Consider the following 20,770-nt stretch of genomic DNA (forward strand, 5'->3'; position numbering starts at 1 on the left):
GGGCTAAAGGTGTGGTCTCTGGCCTCAGGAAACTCAGCCTAGGGTAGAAGACAAACAGCCCCCATTTGCTGGGAGACAGGATGAGAGAAGCATGTAGATGGAACAGAAGTGCTTCAGACTGCGGAGAGATCAAGCATTGAGAACTGGACAAAGAGAGTGAATACCCACGTCCCACGTGGTTCAGGGTTCGGGCTCTGGAAGGGGGGCCACACGCAAATGAAAGAGATGAGACAAGAAATAATAATTTGGAAATATTGGGGGACCAGGTGGGAGCCCAACTCAAGAGGAAGGACTCCACTTGGGCTCCGGTCTTGCCATCCTTTTATTCAATTTGGGATCAACCTATAGCCCTTAGGCAGGCAATTTCCAGTAACAGTCAGACTATCTTATCAGTAAGGATTTACATGACTGTCTGGTGGGGAAGTTGCTTCAGCTACCATTGTCTGGACTAAACAGTGGGTGTACAGCCCTCACCTTTGCCAGGGCTCAAAGGTCACCAGCCTTCCGGGTTCCTTGTCCACACCTCTCTGCTAGTGAAGACAATGGGCGGCTTCCCGCAAAAGAGGTGGTAACTCCTGAGCTGGGCTTTGAAGAATGAATAGGAGTTTTCTAGAGACCAGATGAGGGAGGAAGCCTCTTCAGTTGGTGAGAACAACAGGAGCAAAGGCACGAAGCAGTGGCATTCAGTTGTGTGCACGAGGCAAGGCCATCAGTTTGATGTGGCTGACGAGGGAGGCAGAGACCAGGCTAACAGGACCTCCTGTGCCCTGTCTCACGAGTGAGTCCGTGAACGAGCTTCCAGAGGTCCAGAGGTCCCCAGATGAATGGGAAATAGGCATATATTTCGATATGGCGAGTGAGTTCCAGTTTTCTGCAGATTCTGAAGGAGGTCCTGGGGCCCCAGAGGACCGCTGTGGGAGAGCTTCAGAAGCAGCTGGCAGCAGAGGCCACTGGCAGCTTCTCCTTTTTCATTAGGGCCTCTCTGGGGAGACATGACTGCGGGGAGGACGATGAGCTATAACAGCTAGAAACTAGTGTAGGGGGGCGCCGCGGGGTTGAAGCTTCAGCCCTCTTCCTTGGCCCTGTGTAAAGTCTTCCTGAGGCAGTCTGTGATCCCAGCCTGCGGGCCTGTCCAACAGGCCTTCTAGACATTTCCACCATGTTCTCCCTGGCCACAGCTGAAGTCAGCGTTTGAGCCCGGCACACGCTAGAGACCAGATAAACGTTTTCAGATTGAACTGAGGCCCACCTCTATGGGGTGGGCACAAGAGGGCTTATGGCTGTGAGTACATGAAACACCGAGTTTATTCTGCATTCTTATTGATTAATGATTGCTTTATTTTCCATATGAACAACTGTAAACCTGCAACTGTAAACCTTGTGTAATGAACGCAGGAGCTGGATTTTAGATCTTTTTGGGGATCAGCAACTCTTTTACCCAGAAGTCTCAAAATTCTTAAGGCTTTTTGGTGTGTTTTTTTTTAAAATAAATTTTATTGATTTTTTACAGAGAGGAAGGAAGAGGGATGGAGAGTTAGAAACATCGATGAGAGAGAAACATCTATCAGCTGCCTCCTGCACACTCCCCACTGGGGATGTGCCCACAACCAAGGCACATGCCCTTGACCGAATTGAACCTGGGACCCTGGAGTCCGAAGACCAATGCTCTATCCACTGAGCCAAACCAGGTAGGGCTCTTAAGGCTTTTTGAAGAAAAATCTATAGTTCCTTTCCTTACTTATTAGTTGAAAAGCAATGGCATACTCTGAGCACTCACCATAATACAAGTAGCAGTCTCTGAGCCTATCTCTAGGTGAGCATACAGAGGCGCAGGTCTAGAGAATGGACGTGGGAAGTCCAGTTTGACCATCTCTCTCTCCCCTCCCCCCGCCTGCACCGGGACCCTCTCAGTGACTGGCCGAGCCTTGTTGCTAGGGGCCACTTTCCCTTTCCTCCACTCTGTGTGGTGGTTTCCTTGCTGTGGCAATGCAGCCACCAGACGGATTGTGCATGTGGTATGTTTGGAAGGCACTGCTGGATGCAGAGGTGGGGTTCTAATTGGCTTGATGGTTGCTAGGGTCAACAGGGCTGTGATTGGCTGACTCTGTTTATATGTCCCCCACCCTGTCCCAGAACCTTCTGGGGATGCAGCTGTTGCTCCCTCTGAAGTCTGAAGTGGCCATGCATAGTGTGTGGGGTGTGTGTGTGTGTGGGGGGGGGGGGGGGTGTGCACACTCGTGTGCATATACACACATGCCTGTACATGCAGCACTGCTTGGGGCAGTGATCAATCACTGGAAAGCAATGGCCTGGCTTTATTCAGAGGAAGAAAAAGAATTGGCTGAGTCCAGCCAAGTCCTGTTGACCCCACTGACCACATCCTAGGGGGCCAGGCCACGGGCCCATCCACGGGCTCAGGTCTCTGCTGCCATTCTCTCTCCTCCCTGCCAAGGGCCTGTCTGCCCCGGGGAGAGTTTTGCTTGTTTGTTTTCAAGATAACTTTTTAAAAAACACATATTTTTATTGATTTCAGAGAGGAAGGGAGAGGGAGAGAAAGATAGAAACATCAATGATGAGAGAGAATCCTTGATTGGCGGCCTCCTGCACGCCCCACTCTGGGGATCGTGCCCACAGCCTGGGCATGCACCCTGACCTCCTGGTTCATAGGTCGACGCCCCACCACTGAGCCACGCTGGCCGGCTGGGCTGCCCTGGGGAGAATTTCACTTTGTTCTTACTTCGCTTCCCATTTCTCTTATCTTTACCTGTCTCCCTCTGGCCCAGCACTAATGAACTCATGCACAGGCAGATCTTTACAGCTTACTTTCACATTCACACTCTCATTGAACCCTCCTGAGAGGAAGGCATTCCCACCCAGCATTCCCATACTGAGAGGAGGAAAACTGAGGCCCAGAGAAATGAAATGACTCCTGTACCCCGCAGGGTGTGCCTGCATTGCATGGGTGTGGGAGGGCCAGAAAGAAGGGTCCGTGGCGATGTGCAGAAAGGAGATCATCTGTTGGCTGAGCTCTCTCTGTCTGGATGTGGTGCCTCCCAGGGGAAAGTGGGGCAGGCTTGAATTTGTTTTTTTCAGAAGCTATTCCCATACACTGCCCACACGATCTGTGAGCGAGAGCTGTTCCCAGCTCCCCCCCTCAGCCCTCAGGCTCCCAGGGACGCCTGTCCTAGCTGCGGAGGCAGTCATTGGGCTGCAGAGAAGGGAAACAAGCATGGGTTGGGCTCAAGTGTACATCTCATTGAAACCTCGCAAGGCCCTCCTGAGAGCAGGACTGTTACCATCTCTGTGTCACAGATGGGAACCCAGAGATGTGAGGAACCGATCAAGGTCACATGGTCTGCATGGCTTTAATGTGGTTTTAAAGCGCAAGGCCTTGCTTGGTGGGGCAGCAGAACAGGAGTCCCTCGTGAGTGGGAGACCCAGGTTGAGCTGCATCTACTGAGTGAGCTCGTTGACAGAAGTATGGGGGGACACGGCATGGGAGGAGGGCGAGGACACCAAAGGGTTCAGAGGGAATTTTTAGAAGGGCACGGAAAAATGAGGATGGCTCAAACAGTGTGCACACAGAGGCTCCCTATCCAGCTATTAGGCTCTGCCCACCTGCCCAGAGTCTCCCTTACCTGGTGCCCTTTTCTACCTGCCCATCTGGGGCTGCCAACGTCTCACCTGCCATTCGATGGGCTCCTTCTAGACACCCATCTGCTGCCCATCCCCTTACCCCGACCCTAGGAGCGAGATAATGCCTTGAAAACGGAAGATTTCAGAGATTCTGAGACACCATCCCATGCCGGGGGTGGGGGAGGATGCCACCATCTCTGAGTAGGTGGTTGGCCCCACGTTGTTGAAGCTGTCACCTTTCCTCTGTGAAATTGTCCCTGGTTTTCTTTGTGTTTTGTTTTTTTTAAAATATATTTTATTGATCTTTTACAGAGAGGAAGGGAGAGGGATAGAGAGTTAGAAACATCAATGAGAGAGAAACATCAATCAGCTGCCTCCTGCACACCTCCTACTGGGGATGTGCCCGCAGCCAAGATACATGGCTTTGACCAGAATCAAACCTGGGACCCTTCAGTCCGCAGACCGAAGCTCTCTCCACTGAGCCAAACCAGTCAGGGCCCTGGTTTTCTTTGGATTCTTCCTCTGCCCCAGCCCATAGTGCCTTGCTGGGTGACTGTTCCTCTGCATGTCCCTCTCCCTCGGGATGGTGACCTGCTTGAGAATAGGGAATGAGACTTAAAATCATCCCTATATCTCAGGGGTCTGGCACATAGCAGGTGCTCCATGAATGTTTGTTGAATGGGCAAACAATGGTAATTGCATCTATTTCTTTTATTGAGTTTCTATGATGACCCAAGCCTTATGCTTTGGTGTACATTATTTTTAATGTACAAGATCAATTTTAGTAACTTTGTTTTACAAATGGCAAAACTAGGCTCAGAAAGGTTAAGTCACTTACCTGCCCAAGGCCACACAGCCAACACAAGGGGGTTCTGGGAATCAGGGCATCCCCAAGGGGCTCTCAGCCTGGCCTAGCATACCCATGGTTCCAACCTTGACACTCTTCGCTCCCTTATCTTCTAGACTCAAACAGGCACAAAGTTCTGTGACCGGTCTCCTAACTATCTCTAATGTAAATTCCCTCCTCTCCTCCTCTGGCCTAGAATGGATTGTTCACCAGGATTCACCTCCAAATTGGGGTTCTCATCTCCAGAATTGCCCTCACCATCAATCCTTCACTTGGCTGCCAGAGAGCTCATCCTCAATCACAGACAGGTGATATCTCTTTCTCTGCTCCACGTTGCTGTGTGTTCTCAGCTAGGGTCCTGGCTCTTCACCAGGATATACTAGAAGGGTCTTCAGAAACCAGCATCTGCCTCCCTTTATGGCATCACCTCCAGCCCTACTGATTCTAAGCTCTTGCCTCACAGAACTGTGGGGGCGTGTTCTCTTGCCCATGCACTTTGCAGGCGGTGTGAGACCTCCTGGAAAAACAAACAAAAAACCCTTCCCCCTCTCCAGGGCCCTCTCATCCCATAGGCCTCAACTCCAGCAGTGAATGACCCCTCCAGGCAGACGCAGCTCCAACCTCAGTCCTGCTGCCTCATAACTGTTTACTTAGCTGCCCCGTTAGACTGTGAGCTCCATGAGAGAAGGGACTGTGTCTCACTCACCTTTTGCATCCAGACACGTGTCTGTTATTTGGCAGGTAAGAGATGTGCAGAAAAGTTTTTTTTTTTAATATATTTTATTGATATTTTACAGAGAGGAAGGGAGAGGGATAGAGAGCCAGAAACATTGATGAGAGAGAAACATCGATCAGTTGCCTCCTGCACACCCCCCACTGGGGATGTGCCCGCAACCAAGGTACATGCCCCTGACCGGAACCGAACCCGGGACCCCTCAGTCCGCAGGCCGACGCTCTATCCACTGAGCCAAACCGGTTTCGGCAGATGTGCAGAAAAGTTTTGTGGAAACTTGTTCGCCTCATCCATCCTCCTGGTTCTCTCGTTTGCCCCATCCCCTCTAATCCTCTAAAACACAGTTCCTTTTCCATAGCCCCTCTCTCTGCCCTTTCCTGCCTCTGCCTGGCCTCCTTGTCCCTCAGTCTTCTTATCACAGACATGGATTATAGAACCAGGTAGGTCGCTTCCTCTCCCCAAAGCCTGGAGGTTCCAGATCCATCCTTCTTCACACCCCTTCAACACTCAGCAGTTTTTTCTTTTTAAATAAAAAAATGAATTGTGCCCTAACCGGTTTGGCTCAGTGGATAGAGCATCAGCCTGCGGACTCAAGGGTCCCAGGTTCAATTCCGGTCAAGGGCAGGTACCTTGGTTGCGGGGAGTGTGCAGGAGGCAGCTGATCGATGTTTCTCTCTCATCAATGTTTCTAACTATCCTTCTCCCTTCCTCTCTGTAAAAAAATCAGTAAAATATATTTTTAAAAAAATGAATTGTATTTATTATTTTGTTAATCCTCACCCGAGAATATTTTTTCCATTGATTTTTAGAGAGAGTGGAAAGGAGTGGGAGAGAAAGAGAAAGAAACATCGATGTGAGAGAGACACATCAATTGGTTGCCTCCCACACAGGCCCCGACCAGGGCCTGGGATCCAGCCTGCAACCCAGGTATGTGCCCTGGACCAGAATCGAACCTGAGACCCTTCAGTCCGCGGGCCGACACTCTAATCACTGAGCCAAACCAGCTAAGGCTCCACAGTTTTATTTTTATAAAGTGTGTGTGCCCAGGAAATCTACCTGCCTTGGCAGAGCAGACAGAGGTGGCAAAATTTGGGAGCCCCTTCGCGGTTGCCCCTGTGGACTACCTGCAGGACACCCTCCTGCAGAGCCTAGCTGCTTCCTTCCTCCGCCACGCCCACCCCCTGGAGGCTAGAGAGGCCTCGTGCTGCCCGCTGTTGTTGGAGGGCAGATGGCTGGCCGGAGGGTGAGACCGCAGGCCCGACTTCTGGACAGGAATTGTTCTAATCTCAACAACCCCTTCTCCCCAGGGAGAGGCCCTGGCTCAAAACCTAGGACCTAAAGGGTGGCGGTCACTTCAGATCAATCCTAGGAAAGGGTTCTTCTCAAGAGACCTCTCCCGCGCCCCTGCCAGGACCCTCAGACCAAAGAGGCCATGCCCACTGGCAGGGCAGAGGACACAGACCTTGATTTGGTGCCCATCAGATCTGAGGTGCCACCCGCTCTCCTCACAGCCCTCAGGAGGAAGCAGAGCTGGGGGGCCCCAAGGAGACCACTTGGCCTGTCACCTCACCTCAGTCTTCCTTTGATCCCTGAAGTGGGATGTGCGGGTGGAGTGGCCATTGGCCGAGGTCCTAATCGTGGCTTGTCACTAACTGCTTGTGGGGCTTTGGGCCAGTTCACCTCCTTTCTGGGCCTCAGTTTCCCCTTCCGTAAAATTAAAGCCGGACCAGCCCTAGCTGGTCCGTAAGTATTCTTGGGCGCTTCTCAGTGGACCTGCAGGGTTTAATTCTGGAAGGACAAACTGAAATAGCTTCAGGGTAGGAAGTGGGGGTGATGGCTATTGGTGGGGCTCCTTCAGGCCCTAGAGAATTGGGGCCAACCAGCTGGAAGCTTTGTACCTAAAGGTAAGTGACAAGCCCCACTGGACAGGGCAGAGGAAGGGCCCCAGGGCTACTGTTGTCAAGAACTCTAAAGGCGGGACTGCCCTACTGGACCTGTCTGTGCACATTCGCTCCTGACCAGGTGCTGGGAGCGGGTCAGGCGCAGAAGGTGGGAGAGCTGCCTGCCTTTAAAGGCAGGTCCTTCAGCAAATCACCCAGGGCCCTGGTCCCGTCCTGGGGTGCTCCAGTCCAGAGGGTCTCACCCCTTAGTCAAGCCTCTCCTGGCCAGCCCCAGAGGAGGGCCGGCAGAGCCCAGGCCTGGGACCCAGACCGGAAGAGGTGCTCGGACAGGGTACCCAGAGTGGGCGAAAGGGGTGGGCACCAGGCAGAGGGAGCCGCGGAGATTGGCAGCTGCGGTGCAGCCCGGGAGGGACGGGGAGGAGTCAACTTGTACACGTGAAAAACTCCAGCGGGGCCGGGCTTTCCCTTCCTCCTCCTCCTCCTCCTCCTCCCCCTCCTCTTCCCCACCTTCCTCACTCCTCCCTTCCCCTCCCCTTCACCCTCCCATCCAGCTCAGGTTGCAGCCTCTCGGGGAGCCGCTCACCTTTCGGGAGCAGGGCCAGCACCTCCGAGCCGGGGCAGGGACCCCGACCCGGGCGCGGGGCGCAGCGCCCATCCCCGGGGCCCCAGGACGCGCGGTGAGTCCCCCGCCGGGGCCGGGAAGGAGGGGCGTGGGGGGCACCGTGGCGCCGGCGAAACGGAGCAAAGGTGAGCTGGGCAGCTCTTAAAGGCGCCGCTGCCTTTGCTGGGGGCGAGGGGGTGGGGGAGACTGGGGGAGCGGCGTGGAGATGGGGGATCGCGAGGCGTGCTGGGGTGGTGGGCGATGCCCCGCAGAGGCCAGTCTCAAGTCCCAGGTGCTCAGGAGGGAGGGCGAGTTTGCATTCTCTTCCCCCACCCCCCACCCCCTCTCTCGAGTCTGCATCGGGACTCCCTTGGGCCCCCGAGCTTGGTCTGAACCCTGACAAGCAAAGTTTTCCACTCAGCGGCGAACCTGGCGCTTTCCAAGTGCCCTTCCTTCTGGGGAGGGCAAGGGTCAGGAGTCTCCGGTGCGGAGGGAACCGGCGAGTGTGGGGCCAGATCGCTGCCCCAAGGGCTTTCGGGGCTCCCAGGAACTTTCTAGAGCCCAGCTGGGGGCGAGGCGGAGCCCTGGGGTGAAGGTGGAAGGATGAGGGAGGCTCTGCAGGTTCCAGCGCTGGAGGTGGTGGGAGGGGGTGAGTGCAGCCTCTGGGGACTGCCGCCTCCTCTCTCTTCCCACCCGCGAGCCCAGAGGGGCAGTGGCCCCCTGCGTGGTAGCCCCTGGCAAAGGGTTAACAGCCATGGGAAAGGGTGGGCGGCCTGCTGGGCGAAGGAGATGGGGCTGGAGGGTTGTGCTGTGCGGGGGACAGGGTCAGGCGTGGGAAATGCCGTGCGGAGGACGAGGACGCAGGCCTGTGGTGGGAGTGACTGCTGAGACAGTGACTGATTTTCTGTGCTATGGGGTCACCATCCCGCTAGGCACCACTGGCCTCTTTCTAATGCTCTCTGAACCCCTTCCTGATGCAGGGGTGGGAGTTGGGGAAGCGAGGAGTGGAGGTCAGTTCTGAGAACCCCAGCCCCACCCCCAGCCCGGCCCTCAGCCGTTGCCCAACTGTGGCCTGGGCCCTGGGTGACTCACTAACACCACTGGCATGCCCCTCCTGTGTCAGCGTCCTGTGAGGTTCGGCATGTTCGCGTGGCCTTTTCCACTGGGGCTGGGCACGCAGCACAGTCCTGGACACTGGCCTGAGGGAGCCAAATCCTCGAAGACGCCTGGGAAGTATGGCCAGCAGGGTTGCCTAGTCCTCTCAGGCCCCCTGCCTGGAGCCTGGCTTGGTAGGGGGCTGAGGCCTCAGTGGCTCAGGGTTGGGGGAAAGTGAGGCAACATTGGCTCCTGGGTTTGGGTCTGCATCCTGAAGGTCGGCTGGAGAGGGTCACTCTGCCGCAGCAAAGCTACTGTCTAGGATTTCCCTGCCCCTGCTGCCTTCTGTGTAGCTGATGAGCCAGGGAGGCTGACCTCCTCCCACTCCTGCAACCGCACTGCCCATTAGGTTCCTGGGAGTCTCCCCGCCTTCATACTCCCCAAACTTACTGGGTTTCCAGAGCTAGAGTAGCTTCAGTGAGTTGCCCGAATGGCTACCATTTACTGAGTGTCTACTCGGTGCCAAACAGTGTGTCACACAGCTTTAGGAGTGGGTGTTATCACCCCCATATTACAGGGGAGGACACAGCTGCTCTGAGAAACCAACTTTCCCGAAGTCGCAGAGGTGGGATCCAGCCCACTTCCATGGGACCCCCAGCACCCTGCTCAGCCTCTGCTCCATCAAAGGAGACCCCAGCCCACCTGGACTTCTCTGGCTCCAGCTCAGCCCCAGGAGAAGGAAGGATGGGGGGGTGCTCCAGTAAGAGACTCCCGTGTGTCCTGTGCCAGGCAGAGCCAGCCTCTCCATGGGGCGCAGGAGAGAGGGCACCAGATCTGAGGAACGAGTAGGTTCCTGGTCTGGGATCTCATGGGCTCGGCTGCCCGCCTTGGAAGCCCCCCCCCCCCCCCCACCAACCTCCCCCTCCCCCGGGGCCTCTGGGAGATGGAGCTGCCTTCATAGCTGCATTTGTTTTCTCTAAGCCAGACTCTGTCCTCTGCCCACCTGTGCCTTCTGTGCCCAGGCACACAGGCTCCATGCTGCTGGGCGGAGCTTGGCTTGGGTCCTCCCAGCTCCTACCCCAACCTGGCTTCTTTTTTCCCTGGGACACCCCATTTGGACTTTTGTCCAGCATCTCCATCTCTCTCTCCCCTGATTCCTTCTATCCTTTTCTAGTTTGAAGCCTAAAGGGAGGGGCTGGATGGAGTCCGGCTCCAGCACTCACCAGCTGTGTGACTCCTCTCTCCCCGGCAAACTCCTGAGCTTCTTCCCCCAGCCTCAGCTGCCTCATCTGGGAAATGGGGATCATGACAGGGAGGGTTGTTGTGTGAGTGAAGCGAAGGAGCACAGTTCCTGGCACGCAGCAGCTGCTAAGTAACCAGTAGCTGTACATGCTGCTGTTGGTTATTTGGAAAGGGATTTCCTAGTCACGGCTCTGCGCCTGCTCTGGGGTAGAGAGAGTCGGAGGCAGGCTTTCCTAATCCCGTCAGGCCAGGCTCTCAGTCTCTTTCCTGGTCTTCCAGGTCGGGGAGGAAGGCTCTGCATGAGAAGATGAGGGGGTGGGGTGCAGGTTGGATGGAAACCTGCAAGAGGAAACCAGGAATCTGTGCTGTGGGGACTCTTCCCTCCAGCTTCCAGGATGAATGAGGTAGGCACTGGGAGCTGGGAACCTTCAGCCTCCGCTCTGAGGCCTTGGACAGGCCTCCTTTCCCTGGGGTAAGACGACCCCCCTCCCCCAGCACTTAATTAATTGCAGTCCCTGTTCTGCTCTGTTGTCCATGAGGGAGTGGCTGGCCTGGATCCAGACTCACCTGATTAACTTCACGATCCCTTTGGGAACGAGTCACATTTCTCTTCCCTAGCCCTGTGTCCCGCCATAACCCCTTCTCTCCCCACCCCGGACCCTTCACCTTTGTCCTCCTGGCATTAGCTGCTGAGTGGGCACTTTCCCATCTCCAAGGGGTGGGAGCAGACCAAGGGTAGTCTTGTCTTGTTCTGGTCCCCACAGCTGTGGACACACACACAGAGCCCACTCCCAGGCTGGGCTCACGTAGGTCAGGGAGAGGGTCTCACACCCAGAATCTGACACACCCGTGGCTGGGCTGGCAGGAGCTGCCCGGGGGCACAGCCGTGAATCGGGAAGCGGAGAGCGTCAGCCCATCTCAGCCAGCCCTCCTGTTTGAAGGAGCACCCATCTGCTCCTGACACCTCCACGGTGTTCCATTTGCAGAGGAGGAGGGATCAGGCGGCGAGTGTGCGGTTTGGCTTTGAACCGAAAAGCGTCTGGATGCTCTGAGAGGACAGCTGGCCAGGACTTCGGAGGGGACAGTGAGTGATGAGACCCCTGTCCTGGAACTCTGCATGATGGTCTCTGCCTGTGCTTCTGCCCCACCCCCAACATTCACGTCTTCCCTTAGGGGTTGGGATGGACAAGGTGACTCTATAATGGCTGGTGCAGTCGTTCATTTTCTACCTGTTGAGCGTCTCCCTCCTGTCAACCGCCAGGGTGGAGGCCATGTATGGGCTTTGGGATCAGGGGTCAATTCAAATCCAGCCTCTGCCATTCAGTAAGTGGTTGCCTAGACCAGTGGTCGGTAAACTGCGGCTCGCGAGCCACATGCGGCTCTTTGGCCCCTTGAGTGTGGCTCTTCCACGAAATACCGCGGCCTGGGCGAGTCTATTTTGAAGAAGTGGCGTTAGAAGAAGTTTAAGTTTAAAAAATTTGGCTCTCCAAAGAAATGTCCATCGTTGTGCTGTTGATATTTGGCTCTGTGGACTAATGAGTTTGCCGACCACTGGCCTAGACGAAGGAACTTGCTCACCCATGTTTGTTTCCTCATTTGGCAAATGGGGAGAGTAATAGTGTTACTTGATGTGGTTGTGCGGATTCCAATGAGATAATGTCCACAAACTCCGAGCTATTTAGTTGTTAATCCTCACCTGAGGATGTTTTTCCCATTGAATTTTTTTTTTTAGAGAGGGTGGAAGGGAGAGAGGAATGGGGGGGAGAGAGAGAGAAACATCGATTGGTTGTCTCTTGTATGCACCCTGACGGGGACTGGGGGTCAAACCTGCAACCCAGGTACATGCCCTTGACTGGGAATCGAACCTGCAATCCTTCGGTTCGTGAGCCGATGCTCTAACCATCTAGCCACACTGACCAGGGCCACAGTCTCCTAGCTTCTTGCCTTACCTGGTGGGTGCTAGATTCTAATGCCATGCAGGCACTGGGTGCTCCAGGGCAAGGCTTGGCAAACCGTGGCTCTTGGCCAAAGCCAGCCTGTTTTAGTAGGGCCCATGAGCTAAGAATGTTTTTTACAGTTTTATGTGGCTGGGGAAAATTCCACAGAAGACGCTAATATTTTGTGACACTTGAAAATTGTATAAAATTCAAATGTTAGTGCCCACGAGTACAGCTGACTGGATTTCCATCCGTCTGTGGGCACCTGCCCCCTGGGTAGGAGCGTGTGGTTGCTGCAGGGACCGAATGGCCCCGGAGCCTGAAGCACGGACTGTCTGGCCTTTGCCAGAAGACGCTTGCTGACCCTGCTCCAGATAATTACAGTCCTCCCAAGGCTCACACTGAACAGTTCTGGAATCTCGATCTAAAAATACTTTCTTTTCACTTAAAAAGACGTTGTTACTTCTTTCAACCTGAGCAGTGAATGCTCATTATGGAAATATTAGATGATGCAAATCAGCAAAAAGAAGGCTTAAAATCACCCACAATTCTGCCCCCCCAAGGATAACTACTGTCAGCATTTTAACAGCTGCCTTTCTGGATTATAGACCGTGTTCGTATGTACATGTGTACATGGATGACACATGTATATCTAACACACATAGAGCTTTTACAAGCTGTACACATCTGCCTTTTTTACTTAAAAACACATCTCAGACTATTTGCTGTCTCTCACTGTCCTAAACCCACTGGGGTTATTCTCGTATCTCTGACCCCTGGGGGACATCCAGACAGAGGTGCCTGGCAGGCAGTCGGCTCTGCCTGTGTGAGATTCAGGGGCTCAGGGGGCCACAGTCATCAGCACATGGGTGGTGGTTTCCACCACCGGAAAACATGAGGTCACCAGGAAGAGTGCGTACAGAGGGGGGAGCAAAGGGCCCAAGAGGGAACTCTGGGGAGTGCGGACGCACAGGGACAGGGAGAGGAAGTGAGTCTGCCAGACACCGACACGGAGGGAGAAAGAAGGAGGAGGAGAAGCGGGAGGCCAAGGGAAGGGAAGGGAAGGTGTAGAGCCCAGGACAATGCCTGGAGCCCAGCAGCTACTTGTGAAATTAGAAAGTGACAGAGACTAGCCCCTCCCTCCAGGAAGCCTGCGCTCCGTTCCCTCCGGTGGCAGGTGCCACGGATGGGGCAATTAGAGGGCAGGTGAACAGCGATGTGCAGCCGCTGCCCAGAGGTGCCTTGGAGACAGGGAGGAGTGGACGGGGGGTAGGGGAGTCCAGGCGGAAGGTGTCGCCTGGGCCCAGCCTGGTGGTTGGGAGACCAATGAGAGTGTGAGGAGGCGGCTTGGAGAAGGTTGACCCGGGTTCTGTTGGAATGCGGGCATGGGGTAGTGTGGGCCAGCCTGGGGGTGGGGTGGGGGCTGAGAGTGGAGTATAAATAGGAACATGGTCTAGAAATGCTGGGAAGCCCTTCCCTGCTGCCCTCCCTGCTCCTGAGACTGAGGGGTCCCTGGGGACAGCAGCCCTGGAAGGCCCCTGCGTTCTGTTGCTAAAGTTGGGCATGGCGAGAACTCAGAGAGCTGTTCACCAGGATCCCGTGACAGGTTCTCATGTCGGGATGAGGGAAGGCCAGAGAGTGGGTGGACTTGGTGCTCTTTTTTTTCCCTGCTCCTGGTTTGTAGAAGATGGTGAGCACAGTGTCTGTGCTTAAGCAGCCGGAGAGGAAACCAATGTGAGCGCCCTCCTTTGGGATTGAAGGACGGCCTTAGGAAAGTCTCTGGACTCGGGGCTTTTGAAAGCATGGGCGGTAGGTGAGGGACCTTCTCTGAGGATCTTGAACGGAGTGGTCAAGGGTCTCCTCTGCCTAGAAGGCGAGGCGGGCCTTGCCTGGAAGCAGGAAGATGTGGGGATGGAGGTCTTGCTTCAGCCTCTGATCTGGGAGGCTCTGCATGGCCAGGACCACCGCTGTCAGAAGGGCGCCTGATCCCCTCTTACCACTTGCAAATCCAAAGCCTCCCCAATGATTGCAAGCCAGCAGCAGCCGGGTCTCCAAAAAAGGTCAAAAAGAAAATGCCGGAAGATGGTCTCTGTGCCTCCATTTCTTGAGCCTTAGGGAGCCAAAGAGAGTGAGTGTCAACAGGGCTGCTGCGGGGCCACAAAGAGGGGCCAGAAGTGGGGAAGTCAGGGAGTCAGAGGGGTCATCTGTAGGGGTCAAGGTCAAAGTCTGAGCTTGGCTTGTGTGCCTGACCCATGAGTCTCTGGAAATCTGCCCCTGAGGGATGGGAGCCTAGGGGAAGGCCCCTGCCAACCTCCCTCCCCATGAGCCCCGGAGGCCTCAGCTTGATGAATGTTTGGTTGGAATCTTTCATTAGGACTTTTCCCAGCCCTAGTCCATCCCTCACTGTGGGGCAGCACCTGCCAGCCAGGAGACCTCTGCAGGCCTCACTTAGGAAGTTGCTGCCAGGCAGGAAGCTGCCCCCTCCTCCCCCGCCCACCAGCTCCCACTGCCATTGAGGCCAAGAGCTGGTCGGAGGAGGGTTAGGTTAGGTTGAGGCTTTGAGTCCAGCCGGGAACTGATGGTCTCCTGTCAGTCATCTTGCCTCCAAACAGCTCCTGGAACGAAGAATTCCCAGCTTTCGTCTCACCGGTCAGGGGAGGGTCAGCTCAGTGCCAGGCCCTGTGTCGGGCATGGGGTGTAATGATGAGTCAGACCCAGTCCTTGCCCTTAACAAGCTCACAGGTAAACCAGGGAAATAGACAAGTGAACAGGACAGGTTGCCCAGGGCTCTGCTTGGGGGTGTCCAAATGCTGTGAGGGCACGGAGAAGGGGCTGGCCTGGCTGGGGCCGGCGGGGTTTCTGGCTGGAGAAAACAGGGGCAGTGTAGCAGGTGTGTGGGGGGAGGTTACTCCTGGATGGAGCCCTGACGACATGAGCACTTCGCTGGCTTTTCCCTAGTCCCTGGCCCTTCGATCCCTGGCCCACCATCCAGTGTCCCACTTCCCACTGAGAGCCAGGAGAAGCAAGCCAGAACCACGTCCCGGGGAGTCTAGGGCTGCTTGGCTTGCTCTCGTGTGTTCAGAGAGAGGGCAGAGCCAGGCCCACCCCAAATCCTACCTACCAAGAGTGTGGCTGGCCCGACAGGGAGAGAAACCTGGACACAGGTCCCTCCCTGGTGGCCAAAGGTGCCAGGAAGGGAGCCAGCATGCATTGTACACAGACGGACCGAGTGTCCTGGCGATTCAGTGACACAGGCCTGTCCTCCGTGGGGCGGATGTTCCTACATCTGTAGAGGAAAGAGGCTTCAACAAGCCTTTATGTGCAGTGGCTGCGGTCTGAGCCCCTGGGAGGTCCCGGTCCCTGATGCCGTGAAAGGCGCTGCCGGGGAAAGGAAGTTGACTGCTCTTGGCCTGAAGGGCATCCCAGTCTAGCCGCACGCAGGCCACGAGGAAGCATCTCGTTTCTCCTGGAGGAAGGGGGCGGTGTCCTGTGCGGCTTCTCAGGGGAAGGACACCGGAGTTGAGTGTGGAGGTGGTGTCACCAAGGGGAAATGAGGAAGGGCGTCCCAGGCCAAGTGAACGGCTCGTGCAGAGCTGTGGGGGCGCAAGCGCGGTTACCTCTGCGAGCGAACGCCAAGCACATTCCCCGGAGGGGTGAGAGCTCAGACAGGGAGGCAGGGACTACAGCACCAGAGGCCTGCTCTGCTGGGCCCTCGAGTTGGGGCTTCTCCCCGAGGGCAGTGTCATATTGAAGGGGAGCGACAGCATCAGAAAGCCGCTGAGAAAGTGAAGCCCCGCAGCCTGGTAGCAATAGCAGGCAGATGGGAGGTTAGGTATTATCCCCATTTAGCAGACAAGGAAACTGAGGCTCAGGTGTCTGCCCAGGTGGCACTGCTAGGAAGTGGGAGAGCTGGGATTTCTCCCAGGACTCCAAACTGCAGACTTTTGGAGAGCAGGCCTGGGCGGCATGGGGTGCTCACTGCGGGACGTGCCATCGGGTAGGGGCTGCAGGGGCTGAGCCCCAGATGCTTGGCCTCCCCACATGGCGTCCTTCCTGGAGGTTAGCGCAGCTTGCTCTCGGTAGGCCTGTTCCCCCCCCCCCCCGCCCCCAGCCCTCCTCCTGCTTCCTACATTCCAAGCAGAGGCTGCGGGGATCCTCTCCGAGTCCTGTGCATCTGTGCATTGGCAGGGTGACGCAGGCCGCGCAGTCATCCTAGAATCTAGGACCTAGATTCTTGCCACCCAGAAGGCCCAGGCTGGCCGCCTCTCCTGCAGGTGGGAGCTGGGCGGGGCGAGGTCAGTGATGAGGGCTCAGGGCTTCGGCTTCTGCCCTGGCCTTCCGGCTTCAGGCAGCCACCGGAAGACTGGCTTCCCCTGAGGTTCCTCCCCGGCGAGGAAACTAAAACCTCAAGCTGTGCCGAGCAGGGCAGGGTCGGTTAGAGGGTGAAGGAAGAGATGCCATCTGCGGCTCCCTGCAGGCACCGTTCTCACCAGAGGAGGGAGTGTCTGAAGTCTCCGCTCCTGACGTCTGCGCACTTGGTCGGCTGTGGCCTCTGGTTCTTTTGAAACCTGCCCGGAGGCCCCACGTGGCTGAGTGACCGAGGTGGGGGCAGGGATCGGGCAGCAGAGAGTATCAGCAGGAGGTGGTCAGCCTTGGGACTAAGGGTCAGACCCTCTGGGTTTCAGAACGTGGGCAGTTGGAGTTATATCCTTCAGCCTCTGCCCCTGGGCCCACAGAGACTGAGATCCAAAACAAAACAAAACAAAACAAACAAAACGGAACTGGGGAAGTGCCCGACGTGCACCCGGAACATAGTGCGTGCTCCTTGGGCCGAGAAACAGCCGTGCAGCAGGAGGCGGGGATCAGAGCGGCCCCGTGGGTCATGCGCTTTGATGGAGGGTCCTGGAGGCTCAGTGAAGCTTCTGAAGACCCGAGAGACCTGAACTGCATGCAGGGGTGTGGCCGGGAGCAGAGCTAGGGTGGTAGGGAGGGGAGGAGGGAGAGCAAAGCTAGAGAGGAAGGGGACCCAGATCTTGAAGGATCTTGGGTGCAGGCTGGGAGTGGGGCTTTATTCAGGAGGAATGCAAAGGGGCTCCTCATAGGGGTTTGCTGGGGAATCTCCAGCCTGCTCCCTGGAGGTTAAGAAGTGACGCTGACCCCCACCCTCCTCAGAGCACCTATGGGCTGTGAGGGCGTCTGTGAGGGGTGCCTGATGAGCTTTCGATGGGGCCCCTTTTCTGGCACATCTTCACGTCTGAGCAGGAAAGTGGAGGAGAGCTGACCTTTTCTGGGCGTCTCCCTGGGGCAGGTGCCGTGTCGTGGCAGCTCACGCAGCATCTCCATGCAGACATCCTCTGGCCATGAGACACTTGCCCAAATCCCTCTCCTCCCCAAGCCATGCAACCCCTGCTCCCAGCATTCCTCACGCCCATCCTTCCGGCTGCTCTGGCCCGAAGCCTCGGAGTCCTGCTTGGCCCCTTTCTCACAGCCCAGGTGCCGTCCTTCTGCGATCCCTTTGGCTCCACTTTGCAGACGCCTCCAGAACCCCACCACCCCTCCCCACCCCGCTGCTCCCAGACTGACCCAGACTCGGCCACCTCTCTCTGGACCTCTGATAGCCTCCTGCCCACCGTCTGTTCTCAGCACCACAGCCAGAAAGAGCTGTTTAAAATCTAAGTTGCTCAGCTGGTGGGCTTCAATGGTTGAGCATCGACCTATGAACCAGGAGGTCATGGTTCGATTCCTGGTCAGGGCACATGCCCAGGTTGTGGGCTCAGTCCCCAATAGCGGGGGCGTGAAGGAGGTAGCCAATTGATGATTCTCATCATTGATGTTTCTTTTTTTTTTTTTTTTTTTTTTTTTTTTAATATATTTTATTGATTTTTTACAGAGAGGAAGGAAGAGGGATAGAGAGTTAGAAACATCGATGAGAGAGAAACATCAATCAGCTGCCTCCTGCACACCTCCTACTGGGGATGTGCCCGCAACCAAGTCACGTGCCCTTGACCGGAATCGAACCTGGGACCCTTCAGTCCGCAGGCTGACGCTCTATCCACTGAGCCAAACCGGTTTTGGCTCATTGATGTTTCTTTCTCTTTCTCCCTCTCCTTTCTTCTCTAAAATCAATAAAAAATATATATATACACTTTAAAAAGCAATATATCGTTGTAAACAATAAAATAAAATCTAAGTGGGATCACATCTCTCATCCGCTTGAACCCTCCCAAGTCCTTAGGGGCCCCTACATGATCTGCTCTGCTCGGTGCTCCCCTCTGGCCTCCTCTCCAGCCACAGCCACTCCTCCAGGTCTCCACTTCTGCCTCAGGACCTTTGCCCCTGCTGTTCCCTCGCTCACCTGCTTCCCCAGATTCCACGTGACTAGCCTCCTTCCCTGGCCTACTTGGAATTTTTCCAAGAAGATGCCACCTTCTCAGGGAGGCCTTCCTAACCGCCCTGCTTGAAGTCGCCACGCCCCCACCTCTCACACCTTCGTGCTGTATTTCCTCCATTGCACTTGTCACCACCTAACATGCTGTGTACTTTATTTATGTTACTGCCCTCGCCCACCCTCCCTGCCTTGATTAGAACGTAATGAAGGTGGGAATGAATGTCTGTTTTGTTCACAAGATTCCTGGGGTCAACAACAGTTCCTGGCATGTAGTAGTTGTTCAATACATAATTATCAAATGAATGACGGGAGCCCAAGCGAAGAATTATATAACGTGATCGCCATCCTACAGCCTGCAGGCGGTAGCACCAGATTTTAAACCGGGGCCGGCTTTTCGTTCAGGTGGGGGTGGGGGAGCCAGGAGGAGGAAAGGGCGCACACAGCCTCGGGCACAGGGAGGGGCGGTGGGGAGCGTTCCAGGGAGGACACCTCGTTGCTTCTTTCTCCTCCTAACTTGGCGACGCCAGGAGATTCTGAGCAAGTCCGTTCCCCTCTGAGCCTGCGTTCCCCTCTGTGAGCCTGCGCGTCCCCGTGGCCAGCGAGGGGTCGGGACGGTGCCTTGTGCCAAGGTCCCAGGACTCCAGCCCTTGCTCCTGGGTGCCCAGTGGCCCCTGGGCAAGTGTTCGTTTCCTCCTGGCCCGACTCCTCCTTCCTCCTGTGCCATCCACTCCTCCTGCACCAGCAGGACGTTCTGGGCTGGCTGGTGTGTGCCCAGGAGGAAGCGGCGGAGGTAAGCTGGGAACTTTTCAGACTTACCTGGGCATGGGGCACAGGAAGGGAGGCCTGCAGGGCGCTCTGCCTGCCCAACCTTGCAGCTCCGCGCTCTGGAGAGGGCTGTGCTCCTTCACCATCCCCCACCCCACCCAGGCCAGCACCCCTGGACGCCCGTCTCCCTCTTCCCCTGGCACCAGTTGCACGGGGACAGCCCCAGATGGCTCCCTGGCCTGGGGACAAAGGCCACACTGTGCCCAGCCCTGGGCTGGCCTCAGGCAGGGTCACACTGAGCCCTTCTGTCCCCATATGGGGGTGGGGGCAGACACCACAAGGTGACAGGCCATTTTCCTGTCTCCCTTCCCCCGCGACCCCCGAATCGGAGGAGCTAACTCTCCCAAGGGAAAAGTGACAGAGGCATCTTGTGTCTTGAGCTAGGAAACAACAGACCATTCACTGCCCAGTCTGCCCTGTCACACCCAAGACCCTGCTGGGTTCAATGCCCCGATTGTCCCCAGCAGAGAGAGGCAGCCACTCTCTGCCGTGGTCACCACCCCTGCCACCTGCTCCCCTGTCACCATCCGGAAGTCCATCCCTACATCTGACCTCCATCGCTCCCGCCACAGTGACAGCCACTTCCCCTTGGTCTCTCCTCAGGCCGGTGGAGGACAGCTGGTTCCCATCCCTCTGCCTTGCTTGGCCCCACATTCCTGCTTGAGTCAGCTGTCCCCAGTCCCACCCCCCTTGGCTCCCCATCCCACTTCCCCCCCATCTCCTCAACCCAAGCGGGTGGCTCCTTGCTAGGCCTGGGCCTCCTTTATCGTGTAGAAATTGGGGGCCTCTTTCCCAGAGGCTTTTTTTTTTTTTAATATATTTTATTGATATTTTACAGAGAGGAAGGCAGAGGGACAGAGAGTTAGAAACATCGATGAGAGAGAAACATCAATCAGCTGCCTCCTGCACACCTCCCACTGGGGATGTGCCTGCAACCAGGGTACATGCCCTTGACCGGAATCGAACCCGGGACCCTTCAGTCCGCAGGCCGACGCTCTACCCACTGAGCCAAACCGGTTTCAGCTCCCAGAGGCTTTTAATGAGCCCCCTAGCCCTCCTACACAGCGAGAGCAAGGACATGAGATTCATGGCGGTGGATTCCTGAGCGCACACAGCTTTATGGGGGTCCCCTGTTTTCAGAAGGGGGTGTGGCTGGCCCTCTTGGCAGAACTCAAACCTCAGGGAGCCAAGGGCCTGGCTGCCCCTACCCCCAGGGTATCCATGACCGAGTCTGGGGCGTCAGTGTGTGCCTGGCAGACATTCCCTCCCCTTCTCGGGGGTCCTGCTCCACTCCATGTGCTCTCCACCCTCGGCTCCTGCCCAGCTCTGAGGAGTCCCCATCGCGGCCAGGCGGGCGGGACCCGGGCTTGTCACTCGCCCTTCCCTGGGCCTCAGGTGCTTCCACCTGGTTCGTGTCAGATCCGCGGGGAGGCTTTTTAAGATGCATTTTCCCAGGGCCATCCTCAGAGCCTCAGTTCCACAATCTGAGGGTGAGACCCAGGAATCTGAATGTTTTAAAAACATATTTTTATTGCATCCTGAGAGGAAGGGAGAGGTAGAGAGAA

At 56.1% G+C, this 20,770-nt stretch overlaps 1 protein-coding gene across 6 annotated transcripts in view; it reads left to right on the forward strand.

Moving 5' to 3' along the window:
* Nucleotides 1-7,514: 7,514 nt before the first annotated feature.
* The window catches only part of CDK18 (cyclin dependent kinase 18), a 40,304-nt gene continuing 27,048 nt past the window's right edge, over nucleotides 7,515-20,770 (forward strand). For 3 of the 6 annotated variants that reach the window (XR_013959473.1, XR_013959474.1, XM_080648907.1), the window contains exons 1-3: nucleotides 7,572-7,794; nucleotides 10,335-10,459; nucleotides 11,042-11,139. Coding sequence is in view for 2 of the 6 variants with exons in the window: in XM_080648907.1 (XP_080505033.1) it covers nucleotides 10,455-10,459; nucleotides 11,042-11,139 (103 nt within the window). In the remaining 4 variants the exon portion in view is untranslated. Of the gene's footprint in view, nucleotides 7,795-7,823; nucleotides 7,865-10,334; nucleotides 10,460-11,041; nucleotides 11,140-20,770 lie in introns of those variants that run through there. The other 3 variants (XM_080648908.1, XM_080648909.1, XM_080648910.1) reach the window with 3 other exon arrangements.

This window comes from Plecotus auritus (assembly GCF_963455305.1).
Source record: "Plecotus auritus genome assembly, chromosome: 12".
Classification (NCBI taxonomy): domain Eukaryota; kingdom Metazoa; phylum Chordata; class Mammalia; order Chiroptera; family Vespertilionidae; genus Plecotus; species Plecotus auritus.